Source organism: Triticum dicoccoides, chromosome 4B, assembly GCF_002162155.2.
Source record: "Triticum dicoccoides isolate Atlit2015 ecotype Zavitan chromosome 4B, WEW_v2.0, whole genome shotgun sequence".
NCBI classification, from domain to species: domain Eukaryota; kingdom Viridiplantae; phylum Streptophyta; class Magnoliopsida; order Poales; family Poaceae; genus Triticum; species Triticum dicoccoides.
The window spans coordinates 7076865-7095869 of NC_041387.1; the positions used below are offsets into that span (position 1 = coordinate 7076865).

The following is a 19005-nucleotide window of genomic DNA, read 5'->3' on the forward strand; positions in this document are numbered from 1 at the left end:
TTTAGGGTGGATAATCTGATCTTGACCTAAAAACACACTGAGCCATCATAGTAATACCTGTGCTGCAGATGCGGCATAGGATAGGAGATACGACACTGCAGCTATATGTACGTACACGTATGCTTGAGATCTCAGCTACAGCTGTATGTACGTATGCTTACAAAACTACAAATATACGTTCCCCTCTCTCAAACGAAAAAACAAGCTAGAGCTGTACGTGCGTTCCATTCTCAAAGGTTGATTTTTTTCAGAATGGTCGTTGCTCTATCTATATTGCCGAGTATATCTGTGGCAGTCTGAATGTTTACCCGTTTAGGCGTGCCTGGTGGTGAAGCCATGGATTTCAGTATCCAACTTCTTCTATGGTGATCCAGCACAAATGAGAGAACCTAATATGGAGGAAAGACAAGAAGTGAGCGCACGTCATCGCTCTGGAGCCCGTTTGGGTCACATTTTTTTTGACCGGTCATTGACTGGGCAGTCCGTGCGGATGTTTGAGGGGGTTTGAGGCGCCGACTGTAGATTCTCTAGTAAAAGTTTAAAAAAAAAGCTTGCCCGGCTTTTATTTTTTGATTAGCTAAAATGTTGCAGGAATTACAATTTTGGTCATGGGTGTACCAGCCACAAAACACAAATGAACCTCTAAAAAAGAGCTCTCCCAAGGGCCGAGATCTACCTCGGAGGAGCCAAACGGACGGCTCGAGTTTCGTGTAAGCGCACCACCTGTCCACGCCAGCCCGACCCGATGGAAGCCGCCGCCGGCGCCGGCTTCGTCTTGCCCACAACCCGATGCGAACGTTCAGGCCACCACTTCGTCTCGCCGACTTCGTCTCGCGGCCGCGGAAGCAGGACGCGGAGAAGAAGCGACGGCGGGCGGCTCGTATGATAACTTCATCAGCAGGCATGGCTCGTATGATAAGTGTGACCTTGTGTGGCGAGACGTCTACAACTTGTGTTGCAGAGATAAAATGAAATTGATTGCAAAGGGTGATGCTAACACGGAAATCGGCATTGTGAGGAGCAGAAAGCAAAAGGACTCAGACTTCTTCTTTGAGTACGTGCTCGATAAGGAAGGGCGGTTAAAGATCATGTTCCGGTGCGATGCACAGTCACGGCGGGACTATCAGTTGTATGGAGAGGGGGCATATGCCCCCCTCCTCGGTGCACTTCACCAATCGTTACTTGCATCATGGTCGTCCGCCCACAATGCCGATTAAGACGATAAGGATTATCTTCGAAGGATTGTCTCCCTTATGGTCATTCGCCTTGCGTTTCACATAATCGGTCACTTGATCTGTCCTCAACCGTTTTGGCACGCCCTGCGGCTGCGGGCACGGCGGAGCCGCTAAGGCCGGCGGCTGCAACGTACGGAGCCTACAACCTACGTCGGTTGGGTAGGCTGGCTTGATCCCCTTATACTCCGACTACTCCCACTGCTACCCCGACCACTCGGGGGCGGCGGTGGTTTGGTGGGTTTGGTAGCATTGGCTTGAACTAAAATAATGATATAAACACTTTTATATTTATTTTTACACTACAGAGAGAGGGAGTAGCAAACTTGCAGGTTGCATGCATGGCCCAGCTCGCATTACGACGGAGCGACTGAGTGATACTCCCTCCGTTCCAAATAAGTTCCGTCCGGAACGTTTACTTAATATTGATATTGATGGAAGGCTTGCTTCAACATTCATCTTTGCTTCAACGCATGCACACACAACATTAGTCTTCAATTCATGTTGGCATCCGCACCGCACCAAAAACCACCAAGGACGGTACGCGGTACGGAGTGGAGTAGTACATGGCAACATGCATGCATGTTTAATTTCACTCCGACCCGGGCTGGGCTGGGCTGGGCTGGGCTGGGCAGCACTTGGGTAGGCTCCTTTTTACTCCGACTCCCACTGCAATTCGGTTTCATCTCGAATCCATCTCCCCACCCAACCTGGGTCCATCGCGCCCCATAAATCCATCCACACACCCGCCGACACGAAGCAACGATCTTGTGATCCATATATCCAGCTTGAACAAGGCAATCGATTTGGGATCGATTCACGGCGACCTTGCAGACTGGGTGGATCGATGGCCGGCAAGCCGACACCTCCCGACTACGGCTGCCCCGACGACGGCGGCGAGCGGCCGCCCTTTGTCCTCATCGATCCAAAGGCCTACTTCGCCGACCGCAAGAACGCCACCACCGCCTTCTGCGATATGAAGGCCCCCAAGCTCAAGGGCCAACTCCAGGTCACCTTCTGCGCCGTCGCCCCGCCGCTCGTCTCCTACTTCTGCGTCCACGCCACCCACATGGACCACACCGAGTTCGCCGTATCGCCCTTCATCGTGGCCACCGAGACCGACGGCGGCCTCGTCCTCCTATGCGTCGTCCCCGGTAAGCGTCCAACCGATGCCCAGCTTCTCCGAAATCGCCAATACTTCGTCTACGACGCCTGCTACTGCCAACTTTACCACCTCCCGCACCCTGGCCCACAACACGAAATCAACGGCTTCTCGCTCGCCATCATGCGCGAGCCCAACAAAGGCACCGGCACCGGCAACCTACGCCCCCATGGACAGGCAGAGTTCGGTCACTTCGTCGTTGCCGCACAAGCTCACTTATTCTGGGGTAAAAAATCTCCTCAGCTCTGCATCTATCACTCTGCTACCAAGACCTGGAGCAAGAAGCCGGTGGTGATAGATTCATCTCCACAAAAACACTCTACAACCAAGACATTCACCATTGGAGGACCCAAGGGCACCGTGGCCTGGGTGGACCTCTGGCGCAACATCATCTTCTGCGACGTGCTCGCCGGACGCCCCACGCTCAGCTGCCTGAATCTGCCACCGCCCCTCAGGCCCCGCCCCAACGTGGGCGCTGGCAATCCAAGGTCTCATCGCAACATTGCGGTCCTTGGCAACACCATCAAGTATGTCGAGATGCTGCCTCACCCCGACAGAAGCTCCTCTACGCCCCCCTCCCATCGTTGGGAGGTCGTGGCATGGAGCATCCAGAAGGCAAATCGGTCCTGGCCCGAGGACTGGCACACCGAAGGCAACCTCGATTCCACCCATATAAAGGTTGATTCTGGTACCACAGCGGCTACCCTCCCAACCTTGTCGACTCTCCACGTTGGCCTGCCCACCCTCAGCCTGCAGAATGATGCCATTTTTCACTTCCTCGCCAAGATTGACTACCGCCAAAGCGAACACACAGCTTGGGTGCTTGCTGTTGACATGCAGACCAAGACTATCACGCAAGCGGCCGAGTTTCGCGCCGAGAGGACTCTTGGTTTAGCCTGGGGCTTCGACGCAAGTAGCATCTCGGCATATCTCCAAACTGCTCCAGGTAACTGACTCTACTTTATTTTCACCCCTGCCTTGCTCTCTGTTACTTCCAACGATACATGCTAAACTACCAGATTAATCCATGTTCTTCCTGATGGAGTTGGTGACGGAATCGTCATTTCACACACATCGATATTGGGGGGTTCAGGGTGGATAATCCATTGTAAGATATGCTAGGTCATGATGCTATATTCATCTCAAGACTTGTTTGGGGGGGAACATAGGGAGGTTTTGAACACATTATGTTGATATATAGCACTGAGATGTGAGATGATATACATCCAGCTCCAAGTCAAACGCGAGCTATTTGGGGATGCTAACGGTGAAATTCTCACCAGAACAATTCACACTTCTGCCGTGACATATAATTTAAGATATAGGGCGAGCGTTGCATGCTTATCTAGTTTGATCTTTTCTCAGTTGTCATTTCGCATGGAAATATAGGACAATTGTTGTATTAGCGCTGGTTGTTTGTGGACCAGTTCTTCTTTCCCAAACTATTATTGAAGACATGTGGAATTTGACATGCCAGGTACACAGCAAATACCTAAACGACCAGGGGTGCCGTTGCTGAAATCACCTAGCAAGAAGCATACTGGAGATGTTGACGCCATGGTGGCGTGATGTTGCATGGAAGCTGACTATATATGGTAATTCATATGGCATGATGTTGTATGGAAGCTGTATGACCTGAAAATAGTATCGAATTATCATGTTTCTAGGTCACCTTCTGTGTTGTGGCCCGCCGCTCATCTCCTACTTGTACGTCCCAAACTACTACTCACAAGGCAGAGGCACAGGACTTCATTAATATAAATAAGAGCAGGACATAGGGTTTTATTTCCATCAAGAGAGCCCGAACCTGGATAAACATTGTCTCCCATGTCTCTGTTACCATTGACCCGAGATTCACAGTTCGGTACCCCCTACCCCGAGGTCTGCCGGTTTTAACATCGATAACAATCATCATTGTTTTTATGTTAGTAGGATCTGCCAAGAAGGGACAACACCATTCTGATGTTCCTGCAATGAGATCTAGACTGGGGTCGCAGGCAATATCCTCCACCATCTTGCCTCGCCATCGGCAAACTTTGTCCAAACAAGGGCTCCAATCAACTTCTCAGCTTTCGTCTTGGTGGATAAATAAGAATCGGCTTAATGGGATAGTGACAATTAATGGTTCTATTATTCCATCTGATATGAACAATCATATTATCAGGGATCTATATCAAGATATTTTGTAGACACATATTCTCTAGAGCTTTGAGAAAGATATAAAAGATACTAGTTTCAAATGCATAAAATACACAATAGTACATCTACTGATAGGCATCAATCATGAAGAAGATTATTTTTTTTCATTGTTAATTTGCATAGATCTAGCAGAGATTCATTGCAGCCAAAAGTGTTCTCATTGATCGTTAAAAAATGAACATAAATGTTCTTTCCAAATACACATTTAATGTAACATAAATTATATTTGAAAATATAGATGTCAAAAGACTAGCAAATTAATAAAATATTTATGTTAAAAAAATAATTCGTATATAATTAGAAAAGTTTTGTATAAATCCAGTGGGGCGGTGCCTAGTGCATTGGGAGAGCCTCAACAGAACATTTCCTGGTCATAAACTGTTTTGCCTCGAGGACAAGGCGGTCGTCATGGCGGCGGCATTGTCAGGACCTGAACCACGCAACTACTGAAGGGGAGGAAAAAGAAGCAAGATGGATTTAGACAAGCAACGACCTAGATGAGAAGTTACCATTTCAGATCGGCTCAACGGCTCGGATGGGTTCCTCACCGTTTCACCCTTTCGTTAAGCTCAGTCACTGCTTTGTAACCATTAAGTGATGTTTATGTTTTACAGCGGTGAGCTGGATCATAGATATAAGCTGAGCTCCGAGGCTGGATCGGGCAAGTCTTGTATTCGATAAATTCATAGGATTAGGTAGAACCCTATCTCTGTACAAAAAGCCGAGTATCTGAACTCCCGAATTCCCTCCTTGTACCTAGTTTGTCCATGAAATTCCACTTATCCGAGTAGAATTTGGTTGTTCTTCGATCTCTGAGGAAATTGGTTCTTACACTCTCTCTGGTGTATGCGTGCGTGCGTGCGGCGGGTGCGCCGGCTTGAAGTTTTCGGCTGCGCTGGATCTGCTATTCGAATCCATTTGAGCTCCTAGTTTGAATTATCTACAACTGGTGCAGTATCGGAGGGAGCGAGGGAGGGGATTATGTCGGTGTCCTGGATATGGGGGTATCCAGCCCTGCCTGCCTGGAGCCCACCACGTGGCTTCATCGATGGCCAGGTACGGCCCAGCTTCAACACCAACATCACAAGACCCTCGCGAGGGGCCAAGCCTACACTTGTGGATTATCAGACGGCCATGGTGATGAGATGTGTCACCTCTGCAAGATTCTCTATGAAACTGAATGGTGATTTATCAGAAGGCTTTCTCCCTAGAGGGGGCTTCGACAGGGGGACCCGTTGTCTCTGTATCTCTTTCTCTTCTGTGTAGAAGGCTTCTCAGCGCTACTCAAGCAAGCGCAACAGGAGAAGGAGATTCAGCGGGTATCTTTTGGCAGGACGGGACCGAGTATCACACATCTTCTCTTTGCCGATGATAGCATAGTGTTTCTATAAGCCTCTCACTCTAATATGATGAGGCTTAGATCCATTATTCATGTATATGAAGAGGCGTCCAGTCAGAAGGTATGCAAAAATCGTCTATCTTTTTTGGCAAAGGGTGTAGGGAGGAAAGCAAATGTGAGCTGAAAAACGCATTGGGGTTGAATCAGAGGCCCTTAGTGAACGTTGATCTAAGGATGGGTCTTTTAAGCACGTGAAAGAATCATCAAAAGCAAAAGTTGCCGGGTGGAAAGGACAAGGTTTGTCAAAGGCTGCGAGGGAAGTGTTGGTGAAGTCGGGGCTGCAAGCAACACCGACATACCCAATGAGCTGCCTCCAGCTCTCCAAGAAAATGTGATGGAACCTGAAATTTATCTCTTCGAAATTCTGGTGGGGAGCAGTCGATGGGGAACGCAAAGTCCACTAGGTGGCGTGGGATAAAATGTGCACGAGAAAAAGGAAAGGTGGAATGGGGTTCAGAAATTTTGAGATTTTCAACCAAGCTCTTCTAGCAAAGCAGGTGTGGCGGATCATTATGGTGCCAAATTCATTATGCGCAGGGGTGTTAAAAGCTAGATATTTTCAGGAAATGGATATAATGTCAGCCCCTTGTCCACAAGGTTGCTCTTTCACATGGAGAAGTCTAATGCATGGGAGGGATCTGTTAGCACAAGGGTTGGTGTGGAGAGTGGGAGACGGCTCTACAATCAATGTACATAATAGCAATTGGATCCCCAGGGGCAGGGAGCATGACACCACTGGGTGCTGTGTTTGTCCCAAATTTAACCAAGGTGGCAGATTTCCTAAAGGTCCAGTCTTCTGAGTGGGATGTCGACAAACTGAACCGGGTTTTCTCTAAAGGGGGCGTAGCAGATATCAAAATTATTGTCATAGGCGGTCAGGGAAAAAGGGACTACAAGGCTTGGAACTTCACAAAGAGTGGGCATTTTACAGTCCGCTCAGCATATCATCTTGGTATGTCGCTCAAGGCAACCAAAAGGGAGCAGGCTTCAGGATCCTCATCTGTGGCTGATCATAAGAGTTGGAATGAGTTGTGGAGTGCAGACTTGCAGAATAAGATAAAAATACATGCATGGCACATGCTATCTAATGGTCTGGCGGTTGGTATGGAGCTTCACCGACGGAAAATCAAGCCTGGAATCTTCCGTGCCGCGTGTGGCAGGGAGGAGACCATCATCCATAGATTCTGGCGCTGTCCCCACTCACGCCATTACTGGAAGCCGCTTGGTGACACGGTGGCCGCCCCCTTAGCGGGACTGCCTGAAGGGATTGCGGCCTACAGCGGAATGAGAGCATGGGTGTTGGACCGGTTGAGCAGGACGGGGAATGAAGAAAGGGATCTGGTCTTGAGGAGCTGGTACGAGCTTTGGTTAGCACGTAATAAGGCAAGGGACACCAACCAGATGGAAGATCCAAAGTTGGTACTTCAACGAGTATTGTACCTGACGGAAGAGTGGAGGTCGAGCAAGGACACGGTGATCAAACAGTCAGTGGTAAGGGGACAGGACAAGTGGAGCAAACCTGACGATGGTTGGGTTAAAGCGAATTCTGATGGGGCGCTGGCCAAACACCAAGGATAAGGAGGAGGAGGAGCTGTTCTCAGGAACAACCATGGTGAGTTCATTGCGGGAGCGTGCCATTTTTTTCCTCTTGCTGCTGATGCGGAGACGGTGGAATTACTAGCGTGCCGACGAGCTGTTATCCTTGCCCCAGAACTAAACATCCAGAGGTTGATCCTTGAGACAGACTCACAGGTTGCCGTTCGGAAGATCTCGAGTGAGCAGAAGGATCTATCTGGCAATGGGCAAATAGTAGAAAAGTTGAAGACGCTACTCTCTACGTTTAGTGGCTTTAGAATTGCTTGGGTGCGTCGGTCTGCGAATAAAGTCGTACATATCTTAGCAAGGGAAGGTTGTAAGAATTTTCTTTGTAAGACCTGGCTTCATGTACCTCCAGAGTGTATAAGCTCGGAGATTACAGCAGATGGAGCTACGAACTTTTAATAAAGCTTAAGTCTTCCCCTAAAAAAACAATAAAATTTGAGGCTCTCAAGAGAATAGTACATTGCAGAAATGTGATAGTTTAACCTGGCTTTTTTCTAAAAAGATACTTCCTCCGTTCGGAATTACTCGTCTAAGAAATGAATGTATCTAGATGTATTTTAGTTGTAGATACATCCATTCTTGTGACAAGTAATTCTGAACGGAGGGAGTAGAAGTGAACCAATTATGATAAAGATTTCATGGTCCCTTGCAACGGAAACTATAGACTGATTGTTCCATTAGAAAATCGGCGATATATGTCCCAGAAAAATAGGTGCAGATGCTCCCGGGCTTGGATAGTAAAAAAAAATTAAAATAGAAAAAAAAATCCAAGAAAATCTGAAAAAAAAATTGACGAATGCGTGACGCCCGTGTAAACTATGGTGGAGTTCGGACACATTCGAGGAGCTCGTGGAAAAAAGACAAATTTCGAACCTGTGTGAAAGTTTGAAAAAAATACACTGTTCATAGCCGATTTTGCCTTTTTTTTTTGCCACGAACTTCTTGGATGTCATTTGCCCACAAATAGTTTCAGATTTTTTCGAATTTTGACAATTTTTTTAGATTTTACTGTTTATCATGTCCAGTCTTCAAATTGAAATATCGACAGCACGCATCCTTTCTTTCTCTTCCCTGGGAAAATATCCCATCGTCTAGTCCCACCAGTCTTCCTTTTTTTTGCCTCCATCTCCTCCGGCGATGGCCGCCGGTCTCCTGCTGGTCGTCGCCGCCGCGGCCCCGCATCGCCGGAAATGCCGCCCGCGCCTGCTCCTCTGCGGCTCGGCTCCGAGGCCCTACCACAGCTGCCGCGTCTCCCTGCGACCGTGGCCGTGCGCGGCCAGGTTCGCCGCGTCAGCCTCCGGCGGTGGCGGGGGCGGGTCGGAGGCGCCGTCGGAGGGAGAGGTAGGCGGATGCGGCGCGGAGCGGACCGTCGAGGAGCTACAGAGACACGCCTCCGACGCCGACGAGTCAGAGGTTGGAATCTCCCTCCCCCTCACACCCTGAACTTCATACTTCTACCACTACCGCAGCGTTGTTAATTGCAGATTGCTTAAGTAGTACTGTATACTCATATCCTGTACAGACAGACACAGTGACACAGTGACATTACAGGACCAAATTAGGACGAAGAGAGGGAATTGGATATATAGAACCAAGCTGCACACTACCAGCTAGTTTACTACTCATGATTTGTTATTATCCCATTTGTGCCTACTTGCAGAAGGTGGAGACTAGACTTATCTCCTAGACTTGAGATAAGGACATGCAGGGAGACCAGACTAGCAGTGAAGTCAGGTCATAAGATGCTTCCGTGTTCCCCAGCTAGCTTAATTTACCATGTGAGGTCATACAATGCTTGGATTGCTCATAATGCCGGCCCTTTGCTACCTTGTGATCATCAACAACACCAGGGGCACAGCTGCGTGCATTGTCGTGGAGAGGAATGCGCTGGCTTCATTCAACGCCAGCATCATTGACGGTCCTGGTGGGAGGTTACGCTCATGGCAAGGATAAAACTGCTGCAGCTAGGCCGGTGTGAGCTGCAGCAAGAAGACCGGCCATGTCGCCAAGCTGGACCTTGGTAGTTACTCCCTCAAAGGCAAGATCAGTCCATCTTTGGCCGGTTTGACCAGATTGATGCACCTCAACCTAAGCCATGGGGATTTTCGTGCCGTGCCCATCCCAGAATTCATAGGCTCTTTCAAGATGTTGAGGTATCTTGATCTGTCGCATGCCGGTTACGGCGGAACAACTCCTCCTCAACTCGGTAATTTGTCCAGACTCAGCTATCTTCATCTGGGCTCATTCAGAGTTCCTGGGATCAGTCTGGATAATTTCATGTACATGCACAGTCACACTGACACAGTGACACTATAGAACCAAATTAGGATGAAGACAGGGGATTGGATCGAACCAAGCTGCACACTACTTCTGAAAAATTCTTATTATGACAACCATGGCCACATTACATTGTTCCAGAAATGGCCACTTACAGAAGGTGGGGAAGGAAGCTTATCATATTTCAAATTTGGGGGTGTGCTTGCAGGTGGCGAAGGAACAGGCTGAACAGAGGGCGACGACGAAGCAGATGTTCGATTTGGGCAAAGGGCGTACTGGAAAGTGGTGTATAGCCACTCCATATAATTCTTGGAGGCGGCACTCTTCCTCGCGATTTGTGGTAGAATTTTGAGAATTGTGGGTCTCCTCAGCACCATCAGTCTAACCAGTTATTTTAATTTGAAACGATGAGACCGCTGGCTGGTCAGCACAAACTGCAAGCAGACAAGACAGGTATACGAGACCAGACTTGAGATAAGGACATGCAGGGAGACCAGACAAGGAGAGAAGACAAATCTTGATCTGCAATACAATGGGAGGATATACGATGCTTGAGATGCCATGGGAGGTCTGTATTACCTGGCCAGCTTAGTTTAGCTTCACAGTTTACTCCACAGCCATGGGAGGTCATACCATGCTCAGATTGCTCACGGGGTTGGCCCTATGGTGCCTCGTGATCAACTTCACCAGGGGCAAAGCTGCGTGCATCGGCGTGGAGAGGGATGCACTGGCTGCCTTCAACGCCAGCATCACTGATGCTGGTGGGAGGTTACGCTCATGGCAAGGAGAAAACTGCTGCAACTGGGGCGGTGTGAGCTGCAGCAAGAAGACCGGCCATGTCGTCAAGCTGGACCTTGGTGGTTACTCCCTCAAAGGCGAGATCAGTCCATCTTTGGCTGCTTTGACCAGATTGGTGCACCTCAACCTGAGCCATGGTGACTTTGGTGCGGTGCCCATCCCGGAATTCATAGGCTCCTTCAAGATGTTGAGGTATCTTGATCTGTCGCATGCCGGTTTTGGTGGAATAGCTCCTCCTCAACTCGGTAATTTGTCGAGACTCGTCTATCTTGATCTGGGTTCGTTTGGAGGTCCTGGGATCACTGTCAATAACTTCCGTTGGGTTTCCAAGCTGACATCCCTGAGGTATCTCGACCTCAGTTGGTTGTATCTTGCCGCTTCTGTGGATTGGCTGCAGGCAGTGAACATGCTACCATCACTCCAAGTGCTTCGCCTGAATGATGCTAGTCTTCCTGCCACCGACCTCACTTCTCTTTCTCAAGTCAACTTCACTTCCCTTACGCTGCTTAATCTGAAGAATAACGATCTGAATTCCTCCATGCCGAATTGGATTGACAAGCTATCTGCCCTCTCAGAGTTGGACATGACTAGTTGTGGGCTTTCGGGCATGATTCCTGATGACCTTGGCAAACTGACTTCACTTATGTTCATAGGGCTTGGGGACAACAAGTTGACTGGAGCAATACCAACATCAGCTAGTAGGTTGTGCAACTTGGTTCAAATCAGTTTGTCCGGGAACATCTTGTCAGGAGATATTGCAGAAGCAGCCAAGAGCCTATTTCCTTGTATGAAGCAGTTGCAGATCCTTGAACTTGCTGGTAATAACTTAACCAGAAACCTATCTGGTTGGCTTGAGGTCATGTCAGGCTTAAGAATCCTTGATCTCAGTGCGAACTCACTGTCTGGAGTTGTGCCACATGGTATTGGTAACCTATCAAGCCTGACATACTTGGATATATCCTTCAACAGATTTAAAGGCACACTATCGGAACTCCACTTTGCCAATTTGTTAAGATTGGATACTTTAGATCTAGCATCAAATTCATTCGAGATTGTAGTCAAACAAAGCTGGATGCCACCTTTTCAGCTCATAAATCTCGGACTGCATGACTGCCTTGTAGGACCAGAGTTTCCAACTTGGCTGCAATCACAAACTATAATCGAGATGACCGATCTAGGCAGTGCAGGCATCAGGGGTCCATTACCTGACTGGATCTGGAACTTCTCTTTGTCAATGACTAGCTTAAATGTCTCAACAAACAACATAACTGGTATGTTGCCTGCAAGCTTGGAGCCAGTGGCGAAGCTAGAAATTTTGTGAAGCCTGGGCAAACTTGAGCCTAAGTATAAAATAGCTCCAAACATCTGAGTTTGGTCCAAGGAGGGTGAGGGGGGCATAGGCCCCCTCGGCCTCAACATAGCTCCGCCAGTGAAATATGAAGTCAAAACATAAGCCTAGTAGTCGTGCAAATGTAATTTTTAAGTAAACTATTATATAACATATTAATGTTCAGTTTCATCGAACAGAATAAAGTTGAGACTTAGACAACATAAGTCTTAGAATGAGGCCATGCATAGGACCAAATCCCATAGGTCTCGGGGTCCCATCCACCCTTCTACTATCGGTTTCCGGGTGTGAGCCAGATGTAGAGCTTGGATTTGAATATTGCTTTGGCCATCATGTCGCTAGAAAATTCAAAATTATAGTCATCCAAATTAGCTTCCAAACGTCCTAGAAAACGCTACAAGATAAAAAAGAAGGATTTGTAGTGCAAATAAAGTACGTGTTGCGACTTGTGAGCGTGTTCAAAGTAAAGAACTTTAGAGAATAGAGACGATCAGATAAAACATACCAATAATATGCTAAAGAAAATCACGAGGGAAAATTCTTGTGGTAAGTGTGAGTGCTTGCTCTACTAACCAAATTTTACCATCTATGAAATTCAGTAATTTCAAAATTGAAGTTAACATGTAACTATCTGAAACAAATCCATAAACCAAAGACTAGACTTTTGAGGCCGTGATCATCACCGGAGGTCAATTTTCCATCGGCTGACCTCAAAATTTAAGCCCTAAATCTACCAATTTCCAAATCAGTTAGTAGTCTTATCTGATCATCATAAAGAGGATGAGATGACGAGTTGTCGAGGATGTAAGCCGTTGCTGAAAATGGATTTGCTCTACCCAGCACTTCCTCTGCACCAAGGCCTGCCTCCGTTTGTCGCCAATCTGTCTCACAATACGTACAAACGGACAGCTAAAGTGCAGACAAGGGTTGTGATTGCTCGTGTTCCTCTCAAGTAATTATTCTAGAAGAAGCAAACTTAGCACCCTATGACTGTTGAACATTATGCTTGATATAGCCAAGTTTTTAAAAAAAAGTACAAGTGTGAAAAAATAACTTACACAATATTCTGTTTCATTATTATAAAAACATCATTAAGTTTGTGTTAACTTAAATTTGCCACTATGATTGTCAATAAAATAAAATAGTAATAATTTCACCAGAAGAGATCTTAGCTGCAAATTCTCTATGTATATTATCATGCTTTTCGAAGCAAGTCGCCTCACATTTTACTTCAAGAAATCAAATTATCATGTTTAACAAATAAATAAATTTTGTCGCGTTTGGCGACTTTTTCTCTTATGCATTAGATATCTTATGGCTAACAGAATTAAATCTAAGTAATATTTTTGGTATGCACAAGATCAGATTTGAGAGATACGAGCCGAAAACCAAAAAGATTTCTGCTGATGCCATCTATTCATACGTGGCAAAATGAATGGTGATGGAGGCGTGTGGACGATCTGCAAACGCCAACACGTGTGGGCGTTAGTTTTTCCGAAAATTTAACTAGCCCATTGTTACCCCTAAAAATAAGCTAACCCATTGTTTATCACATTCGTGCATACGTGGACCCTTTTTGAATCAATCGTGCATGCACTGGTGCCCAGGTAAACCACGACTAGCAGTAAAATCTGCCTATTGTTTATCATGCATGTACAATGTCTCACAGCCAACGAGCCCGGGCAAGTGCCCGGGGTGGCTGGGCGCTGGCTCCGCCCCTGCTTGGAGCAATTGACAATGCTAACAACTCTAAGCATGAGGAATAATAAGCTTCAAGGTAACATTCCAGATTTGCCGCTTAGCATCCGAGTGTTGGACCTATCCTGCAACAACTTATCAGGACCATTGCCACATAGCTTTCGAGACAAAGAATTGCATTACCTATCACTGTCAAAAAATTACATTAGTGGAGTAATCCCAACAGATTTTTGCAACATGATATCATTGGAACTGATTGACCTATCTGATAACAACCTTTCAGGACAGCTTCCCAATTGTTGGCAAAAGAAATCGGAGCTGTATGCCGTAGACTTTTCAAGCAATAACTTGTGGGGAGAAATACCATCTACCATGGGTTCTCTAAATTCCCTCATGTCACTGCATCTTAGCAAGAACAGGTTGTCAGGAGTATTGCCCACCTCATTGCAGTCATGTCAAATGTTGATGTTCCTTGATCTTGCAGAAAATAATTTGTCAGGAAACATACCAAAATGGATAGGTGACAGCCTAAAATCTCTGATACTTGTGAGGTTGGGGTCCAATCAGTTTTCTGGTGGAATACCTGAAGAACTGTCCCAACTTCCTGCTCTGCATTATTTGGATCTTTCGAACAACAAACTATCTGGCCCTGTACCACATTTTTGGGGAAATTTAACAGCCTTGCACCTGGTCAATCAAGACCAAGACAGAAGAACATCGCCTTTCCTTCAGTACAAGGTTTATGGTCTTGGGGGTGCTTACTTTTTCGTATACACAGATACCTTGGAGGTAATGACGAAAGGTCATAATTTTCTTTATGAGGAAGAAATGTACGTGATGAAGGGCATTGACCTCTCAGCAAACCTATTAAGTGGTGAGATTCCAAACGAAATAGGATTTTTATCTTCACTGATTAACTTGAATCTGTCAAGGAACCACATTGGAGGAAGTATCCCTGCTGAACTTGGGAATTTGGTGGATTTAGAGTCACTCGATCTCTCATGGAATGATCTATCAGGTCCAATTCCCGACAGCTTTGCGTCGCTAACTTCTTTGGGCTTCCTGAATTTGTCCTACAATGATCTCTCAGGAAAGATACCGTCAAGAAATCAGCTCGCAACTTTTGATAATTACTCTTTCTGGGGAAATGAAAATCTCTGCGGGCCTCCACTTGACAGAATCTGTGTACCCGAGAGTAACAAACACTGGCACCACAAACATCATCTCAGATTCGACACGCTGACATGTCTATTTACACTGCTCGGGTTTGCATTCGGAATCTCCACTGTGTTCACCACCTTCATATGCAGCGTGGTCACGAGGAAGGCTTACTTTCGGTTCACCAACAGGGTGCTCGGCAAGCTGCGGACTGCAGTGGAGATGAAGCTTAGCATCAACAGGATGATGCCAGCAGGAGGAGACCCCTCCATGGCAACACGGAGTCAGGACTCCATCACTTGCTACGAGCTGGAACAATCTTCCACTGCTATTATGTAATAAAGCGCCTTGTAATATGAATGGATAGTCTGAAGTACCCATATGCTACTATTTTCTTGTAAGAATAATAACCAGCTGAATTCTCTCTCTTGCCCCGCTGGATATTATTGTACGATCCACCTGAAACTCATTTCATAACTCATAATACACATGAAGCATGTATAATTCCTCAAGTGTCTTTGGCTTTGGTTTGACTCTGTTTATTAGGATATATGCGTTCTTCGTATTCCTGTGAACCAAACATGTACATAAAGTTTACAAAAGTTCTGGCTTTTATATCTTCTAAATAAATTCTCTGATTTGCACATGCACATCTATATCATATTCTTGTGCCTGTGCCTGTCCTTCCTATATATGCTTTCAGAATCCCGTGTAGCAAAGTCGCCCTAGTGCTTGGAAGGAGACACAAATTCTCATTACAACATCAACAACTTTGTTTGTTGAGGTTTAGTTAATTTTGAAACAATCCAGAAGTTGGCAGCACCTTTAAACAGTCAGAATGAAGGAAGCACGGGATGATTACCTGCGCAGCGAGATGGGCGGCCGGGAGGATTACCTGCGCAACGAGAGGGGCGGCCTGCACAAGGACTCCGGCGAGATCCCCCAGGGAGCGCTGACTGGCTTTTGTTGCCCCCGTGGCTGGGCCGAAGAGGCCCGCAATAAAGCCCGGAAAAACAAGGGGTATGTTCCCTGCAGTATGTTGAGCTTCAGGCGCCACTGACCGGCATTTCTAAAAAAAAAAAAGGCGCCACTGACCGGCCATCGAAATCACTAATTGAGGAGTACTCCTCGCAAAGATCACTCACATCTCCCTAAATTTTGACAAGTGGCGTGCTGCATGTGCGTCACTTATCGCAACATGGGAGTGTTGCCTCTCTTTTTTTTGGTACATCCGTTTATTCAAAATGTTTTTTGGCTCTCGTGAAGCACAACCGTGCCTCTCACGGAAGTAAAACCATGCCTCACGCGAAAGTAAAAAAAATGGAAAACATGTTTTCTTCCGTTTTCGAGACGCACAACTGTGTCTCTTGCGAAAGCATGACAGTGCCTCTCACGGAATGAAAAAACTAGAATTCATGTTTTTTTTTGTTTCCCCTGCTTCTCGCGAAAGCAAAACCGTCCCTCTCGTGGAAGAAAAAAAAAAGAAGAAAACACGTTTTTTCGTTTCCGAGAGGCATGGATGTACCTTTCGCAAAAGCAAAAGTGTCCATCCCACGGAAGCAAAAATCACGTTTTTTTGCGCAAAAAATATTTTTTTTCACGAATTGTTTTTGTCCAAAATCTGAGGAAGACCGGTGGAAAACCAAAAAGTCAAAAAAAAACCAGAAAAAACCGTTTACAAAGCCGAAAACGAGTACGAACAAACAAAAAATTCAGAGGGAGCACTCAGAGCGCGACACGTGGCGGCGGCTGAGAACACGACATGTGGCGGCGGCTGAGAGCGCGCCATCTCAGCATACCCGCAAGTCAATAATCGTTGTGAGGCTTTCGAAGGAGAAGTCGTCAACTAGTTGCTCCCAACGGTCAGGGAAGCTCCCTGGTGCCCACGCACCGACACTACTGGGCCGACCCATGTACACGTCCACATGTGAGAAAAAAAGGAAAAAAAACACAAAAAACTTAAAACTATCATGAATTCAAAAAAGTTCATGGAGTTCAAAAAACGTTCGTGAACTTGAAAAAAATGTTCATCAATTCGAAAAAATTCATTGCATTTAAAAAATTTGCCAATTTTTTAAAGATCATTGAATTTGAAAAACAGTTCATCAATTTAAAAAAAGTTCAACAATGTTTAAAAAATATTGATTTTGATTTTTAAACAAATTTTGAAAAAGTTCATCAAATTTGAAAAAAAATCAACCAATTTGAAAAAAAATTCATCGAATTTGTAGAACGTTCTGTAAAAATCATCGAATTAAAAATAATAACATCTATTTCGAAGAAAAGTTTATTGATTCAGTAAAAAGTTCATAAAATTGAAAACGTTCATGTTTTTTTAATCACTGATTTTTGAAAGAGTTCAAGAAAATTAAGTAAAGAAGAAAGCAAAAATTAGCAAAATGGGTCGGCCCACCTTGGAGGGCTTCAGGCGCCCGTTTGCAACATGCACAGTAACGGATGCCTAAAGCGCCAAATAGGATCTTCCCTGCAGTATATTGTTGTATTCTATTCCCTAAAAAAAGGAAATTTATTTTGGCTCATAGGTGCATATGCACCCACTATCAAAATAGACATTTTACAATGTTTAAAAAAGTCGAGAAAAAATCCCACGTGTAAATCCGGACATTATATGTGCGTGCACCAAGTTTCGGAGAAAAAGAACATTTTTTGTGCCTTGTGTAAAAAATACATTTTTTGATGCTTGATTATTGCTATTCATGAGGCATTTTTTTATCTTTTTATACATGCCACAAAAAACGTCCTTTTCACCAAAATTTTGTGTGCGAACATAGGATGTCGGATGTACACGCGGAATATTTTCTCAAATTTTTTTAACATTTTGAAATATGTTTTTTATACATATTTCTCTACTACTATTGAACAAGCAAACATCTTCTTTCTTAGAGACACCCCGTTAAGTGTACACCGGTTGATTATTACCGTCTGATTATCCCACCAAATTAGATCTAACAGCCTAGATTAATATGAGGTTAGCAATTAGCAATTACAGTCCGCCCGACGTATACTCTGCCAATGCCAAAGATTCGTCCGCCTAATACGTGTTCCATGAAAGCGTAATCAGCTCCTATCCCAGCGATTGTAAAGATCACATACCGCTCCTCCCTATTCCATGTTCATCGTACCCTAGGGCTGGATCCAGGGTTATTAGATCGCCGCCGCCGCCAGCATACGGCTGCAGATGAAGGCCACAACTCTTCTCTCCGGCTATCCCCGACGCCAACCCACCACGCCATGTCCGCCGGACCGACGACGGCCAGGACGACGTCCGGCGTCCAGCGCTGGAACGAGGAGCTCGACCAGGCTGAGCTGGGCGTCCAACCGGACAAGGCAGCAGTCCACGCCGGCGAGTGCGTGCATGGCCCACCCCTCCGCCCACGGCGATGCGGCTCCCGGCTGCGCAGCCGCAGCGTGGAGCATCCGCGCGTATGTGTATGCGTCAGCGGCCACCCTACACGTTGCATCTTCATGAATACGCCTATTAAATCCAGACTTGCAGCAAGGCGTCGCCGCGGTACGACCCATCACGCCCTCTGCATCCAATCTCTCTTTCTAACATCTAAGTGCATCAGCAGGTTTGAGCACAGAATCTAGACCGAGAAGGTCACATAAGCTTGCTGGCATCACCCCTTTTTAAACTGATTTTTTGTCCCAAAAGCTCAGGGATTTATTCCCTAGAAATAACATGGCACACCAATTTTATCGATCCCGCATTCTTGAAAATTTATGAGTATGACACTCTCTTGTGTTTGCTTCAAGACGCTCTGATGTATCCAATCCCTTTAAACATCCGTAAATAGAGATAGCCATGATAGTCAGGCACTCACTATTCAAGTATAAGATCAGCTCCATGGTCTCCAATTAGTCTTCTTTCTCGATGCTCAGGTCTTCATGAGCAGACAATCATTTAACAATGGATGGATGGGGGTACACTGTTTGGATCGCCCTACCAAACTGAAATAGTGTTCTGATTACACACTTCACAATTTTCAGAATTGAGACACATGTAGGCTCTGGGTTGTGCCATCACATTAGTGAAAATAGATGTACTATATGTCGATTAGTATTTGTATTGTTGCTTCATCATCCCTCACATAGACCCATTGCCTGAAAC

General features: G+C 46.0%; 2 protein-coding genes across 4 annotated transcripts; both read left to right on the plus strand.

Moving 5' to 3' along the window:
• The first annotated feature begins 1876 nt into the window (after window positions 1-1876).
• LOC119294522 lies at window positions 1877-4209 on the plus strand. The gene is made up of 2 exons (XM_037572723.1): window positions 1877-3340; window positions 3872-4209. Exons 1-2 carry the CDS (start codon window positions 2080-2082, stop codon window positions 3961-3963), a joined length of 1353 nt encoding a protein of 450 aa, XP_037428620.1. The 5' UTR covers window positions 1877-2079; the 3' UTR covers window positions 3964-4209.
• A 4658-nt stretch (window positions 4210-8867) lies between these two features.
• LOC119294523 (receptor-like protein EIX1) lies at window positions 8868-15377 on the plus strand. Of its 3 annotated transcripts, none has more exons than XM_037572724.1 (2): window positions 8868-9007; window positions 9255-13588. In XM_037572724.1, exon 2 carries the CDS (start codon window positions 10491-10493, stop codon window positions 11988-11990), a length of 1500 nt encoding a protein of 499 aa, XP_037428621.1. In that variant the 5' UTR covers window positions 8868-9007; window positions 9255-10490; the 3' UTR covers window positions 11991-13588. The 3 variants fall into 3 exon arrangements, 2 of the variants coding, with proteins under 2 accessions (XP_037428621.1, XP_037428622.1); XR_005143444.1 differs by lacking the exon at window positions 9255-13588 and adding an exon at window positions 15065-15201 and having other exon boundaries at window positions 8870-9007; XM_037572725.1 differs by lacking the exon at window positions 8868-9007 and adding an exon at window positions 13746-15377 and having other exon boundaries at window positions 9020-11966.
• The last annotated feature ends 3628 nt before the right edge of the window (window positions 15378-19005 follow it).